The sequence below is a fragment of the Arachis ipaensis genome, chromosome B05 (genome assembly GCF_000816755.2).
Source record: "Arachis ipaensis cultivar K30076 chromosome B05, Araip1.1, whole genome shotgun sequence".
NCBI lineage: Eukaryota > Viridiplantae > Streptophyta > Magnoliopsida > Fabales > Fabaceae > Arachis > Arachis ipaensis.
The window spans coordinates 19,512,399-19,516,829 of record NC_029789.2 but is presented as its reverse complement, the minus strand read 5'-3'; the positions used below and the strand labels follow the sequence as shown (position 1 = coordinate 19,516,829).

The window sequence follows — 4,431 nt, the reverse complement described above, 5'->3', positions numbered from 1 at the left end:
GGCGATAACTTGATATCAAAGCTAATGTCCAGGCATTACAGAGGCAAACTTACTTGAACAATGAATTCTCCATCCTGCAATCTCTGAATTCCGCCTACCCTAATAAAATCTGACACATTATCCTATGAACAAAATAGAATAACAAAAGAACAAAAAAATAGTTAATAAACATTAGCTTAAATAACTAAGTTTTCTAATGCAAGTGAAAACATTCATATATCTTAATTATTATTTCCTATATTTATTACTTCTATATCTTAATTATTTGAAATTTTACATCTATATCTCACCTCATTATCTGCAAGGCCATAAAGAGCAAAGGCTGCATTATGTTGCAAAGACCCATTCTTCGAATCAAGGAGCTTCAGCAAAGGGACTAAGCCACCGTTGTGAGCAATACCAGCTTGGTTATGTGTGTCCTGAAATTTAATATTAAACATTTTCAATGCAAAGAAATGTTATGGTGCTGGAAAAAATCAATCATTCACATGTAGATATAGAGTAAAACACTCGTATTTAAAAAGATTCAATATTTAATATTACACAATTAAATTTAAGGCCACTAAAAATTAAAAACTAATACAAGATATGTTCAGAAACTATATTATAACGAGACAAACACAGAATATAAAAGGGAGAAAAAGTTTCCGTTCATATGTGGGTGACTTTACAACTTGAACAAGTTTACTATCACATGGTACAAAGAGGGAAAATAACCTGGGCCAATCTCCCCAATGCAAAAGCAGACATTTCTCTGAGCTGCACATCAGGGGAATGGAGCATCTCTATCAGAGGTCGAACAGCACCCCTCTGTACAATGTGAACCTACAAAATTCAAGTTAAAAAGAGGGTAGGAATTAAGAATGGAGATATATTATCTGATGCATTGAACACACAGGATAACATGTATCCTATCAAATAAAATGAGAAAAACTGAATCCTTATTTAACAAAGAATTAAGTAATACAAAGAAACTCAAACAAATAAGTTCATAATTCCAATCTTTTGTAATCCTCTCCACTATCCAGTCAATAAAGCATATCCTCTCCACTATCCAGTCAATAAGCATAAAAGGTGTTAGGTTTGCTGCCCTTTCTACCTTCAGTTTTATCATCCTTAGGAAAGGACACATGCATATAGTGCACTTAATATTTTGTTTACCTTGCAATCTGAATCAGTTGCAGCAAACTGTCCAAGCAACAAGGCAGCTTCCCTCTGACTCTCGGAGCAACAAGAACTGTTAATATAAAATGAATATTAGAGTGTATTTATTAATAGAAGGACATTCTTTTCAACAATATGTCCTATAAATATCAAAACAAGTAGAAGATAGGGGGAGGGGGGCAATAGTAGCTTGCCAGGGTCCAAGCTGAGAATATACCTAAGCAATCCAATAACAGGTTGCAAAGCCCCAGCAAGAAGAACTTCTTTCTTGATATTGGGGGAGGAATGGACCAGATTTCCAATCACACCAACCTGTAATACAATAAAATTCATTGCATGCGACCAGTAAGTGAAGTGTCAATGCCAACATTGCGCAAAATTTTTTCAAAATCTAGCAATTATGGTTGCACTGGCAATACCGCTTCATAATGAATAGCTGCATCTTCAGCACGAAGCATTAGAATCAGAGTTGGTAGAGCATTGCATTCAACAATCTGTCATAAGGTTCTGTTACTTATTCAGCTGACATTTCAGTCAATCAAAATTCCCGACTTTCAGCATAGAATACCAACCTGATTTTTATTTTCATCATTTTTAAAAGCAAGGGTTCGCAATGCACCAGCAGCTGCTCTCTGCACCTTTGTATCTGCAAATTCAAGCAAATGAACAAGAGGCGGAATTCCACCTTCCATCCTGCATAACAATTCCAGGTAATCATGACACATAATCACTCCAAACCAAATTAAATGTATTACAGTCCATAAGGAAGCAAACCTGACTCGGGTTTTAATGCAGCTGTTCTCATGAGCAAGATTAGTGATAGCGTCTGCAGCCCTACGAATGAGACTATTAATGGCACGAGATGTTAAACCATTCTTATGCCTCTTTAGTAGATCAACAAGGTGTTTTAAGGCACCATTGTCAACAATGAGCTGTTGATGTTCAGGCTGTAGAAGGGAAGGCATTTTCAAGCAAAGGAAAAAAAAAAAGGAAGTTTAGGAAACATGCGACATCTTCGAGGCTTCCACAAAGCTTTACAAAAAACAATACAACTAGCCTTAATGGAACAATAACATTTTTAAATGAAATACATAATTAACGACGAGTAAGATAATTTAACGTAAAATAAATCTTCTATTAATCTACTTATATATTAGAAATTACAATAACATCAGCCCGAAACAGCTTAAAGTTATCTTATTTGCATTTCTTAATTACTGCTTAATTTATTTTGCATTTCTTAATTATTACTGGACTTAATTACATAAAATTATAAAAAAAAAATTATAAATATTAAGTTAAATAAGATAATTTGGGTTATTATTTTCCTAGTGTTCCCAAGAAACAGAAATATAACATTTTAAAATTAACACTGAGTGAGAGAATTTAAATAAACTAACGTTTCTGGTAATTTATTACAGGAATATATTATCTAGTAAGTGTTAGTTATCGAAGCATAACCATAATCTTAATTTGCACTTCTGCAGAATCATATCAAACATCAGATACACCTCAGAGTGCAAAATCCACGGCACAAATGAGTTCTAATGTAATAATTCCTAAACAATAATTAATATTAGGGGAGGGGGGAGTAGAAGTTACCTTGACGGCAAGAAGTCCAAGTGCAAAAGCACTCCCTTTCTCGACCTCATGCTCAAACGGCAACAGCTTCTGAACGAGGTCTTCTTCCGTCACGAGGGGAGCTTGGAGGTGCTGAACCAAAGCCGGAATAGCTCCTCCTTCGACAATCACGTTTACCACTTCCTCTGCAAGACACAACCACCGAAGGATTTACACCGAGAGACATGCACGACCGAATTCGCCAAAAACCGAAACGAAGGGAGCAACACGCTAGGAGATCGAGGAAGAGGAACGGAGGATTTACCGTTTTTGGCAAGATCGGCGAGCGCGTGAGTGGCGCGCTTGGCGGCGGCTCGATCTGACTCCTTCCATGAGAAAGTAGAGTTGAGGATGGAAACCTGCTCCTGGACGTCGGCAAGGATGGCGTCGCGGGCGTCGCCGGTAGGAGGAGTGGAGATCTGGTGGTGGTCTTCTTCGAACTCGTCCTCGAGCTTCCTCTTCTGACCTTTCCTCTCGGGATGGCACTGATCTGAGGGACCTTGAAGCTCCATGAGAAACAACGAGAGGAGAGGAAGAAGCGCCAACAACAAAGAACCCCTCTCTCTGTGACACACAACACTCCGCAGAAATGAGGTGCCAGAGAGAGAGAGAGAGAGAGAGAGACAAGAGGGTGATCCAAGATGAATTTGGGATTTTGAATAGGGAACCAGATCGTAGGGGTATTTCAGGTATTACAAGAAAGTATGTATGATTTTCATTTTCAGTTATAAGCTGTCACGTTTGGCAGTTTAAGCTTGGTTTAAAGGGATCGACTAACTTGCGCTTCCGCCCGGTGAAGAAGATTATAGTAGAGAAAGGTTGCCACTAAAATGCGCGTGGAGGCAGCTGAGGTTGAAACTTGAAAGAAAGTGTGAGCCCAGTGGTAAAGTTGGGTGGGCCTGGTTGGCCTGTGGATCATGAACGTAGGAATATGATTGGATTAGAATTTTATGAACCAAGTGTGGTGTATTCGGATTTCAGATTGCTCTGCTCTACCTATCCATATTATTTACATCATCGTGTATTCTTTTTTTAATGTTTCCTTACCTAAATTCGTCGTCTTAGTTACACCTACTAGCAGCTAGTAGCTGCACACCGCATGTCCTTTTTGGTCTATTTATATTCTTCTTTGCTTTTTCCTTGCTTCACACTCAAATTAAAAGAAATACATTAATAACGAAGGAACAATATCTGATTCTGGTTGAAATTCTAGTGTGTAGTGGTGGATGATGATGATGAGTTCTATAACAGGAATGAAGTGTGGTAGCTGACATGTCAGTGGGCTTCAACTAAAACGCACCAAAAGTCAAAGGGGCAAATAAAGAAGATTACAGAGAAGCGGGGCAGGGTGGGGATGGAGCGTTCTTGGCCCAACCCGCTGTGGACCCATAAGAAACTTGTTAATACAAGAAAAATAAAAATGCTACTGATGTGAGATGTCCCAACAAATATACAGTAACAATTTTGTTTCTCTCTTTTTGGTAAAATAAGAGAAGAAGAAAAATGGAAAAAAAATAAAAAAGGATAAAAAATATTTTCCATCTTAACATTTGTCAAAAATTTTAAAATTATTATAATATTTAATTTAATTCAATTTTTAATACTAATATTTGAAAAAAATTAATTCTACTTCTATTATCTAAATTA

The 4,431-nt window shown here is 37.2% G+C and overlaps 1 protein-coding gene across 9 annotated transcripts in view; it reads right to left on the bottom strand.

The window, feature by feature from the left end:
- Nucleotides 1-3,880, bottom strand: part of LOC107643258 (ARM REPEAT PROTEIN INTERACTING WITH ABF2) — an 8,988-nt gene extending 5,108 nt beyond the window's left edge. For 3 of the 9 annotated variants that reach the window (XR_002362598.1, XR_002362597.1, XM_021123293.1), the window contains exons 1-10: nucleotides 3,050-3,880; nucleotides 2,767-2,930; nucleotides 1,939-2,111; nucleotides 1,737-1,857; nucleotides 1,584-1,658; nucleotides 1,382-1,476; nucleotides 1,162-1,237; nucleotides 718-825; nucleotides 291-419; nucleotides 54-122 (exon numbers count right to left, since the gene is read on the bottom strand). Coding sequence is in view for 3 of the 9 variants with exons in the window: in XM_021123293.1 (XP_020978952.1) it covers nucleotides 54-122; nucleotides 291-419; nucleotides 718-825; nucleotides 1,162-1,237; nucleotides 1,382-1,476; nucleotides 1,584-1,658; nucleotides 1,737-1,857; nucleotides 1,939-2,111; nucleotides 2,767-2,930; nucleotides 3,050-3,296 (1,257 nt within the window). In the remaining 6 variants the exon portion in view is untranslated. The remainder of the gene's footprint in view (nucleotides 1-53; nucleotides 123-290; nucleotides 420-717; nucleotides 826-1,161; nucleotides 1,238-1,381; nucleotides 1,477-1,583; nucleotides 1,659-1,736; nucleotides 1,858-1,938; nucleotides 2,112-2,766; nucleotides 2,931-3,049) is intronic. The other 6 variants (XR_002362594.1, XR_002362593.1, XM_021123292.1 and 3 more) reach the window with 2 other exon arrangements.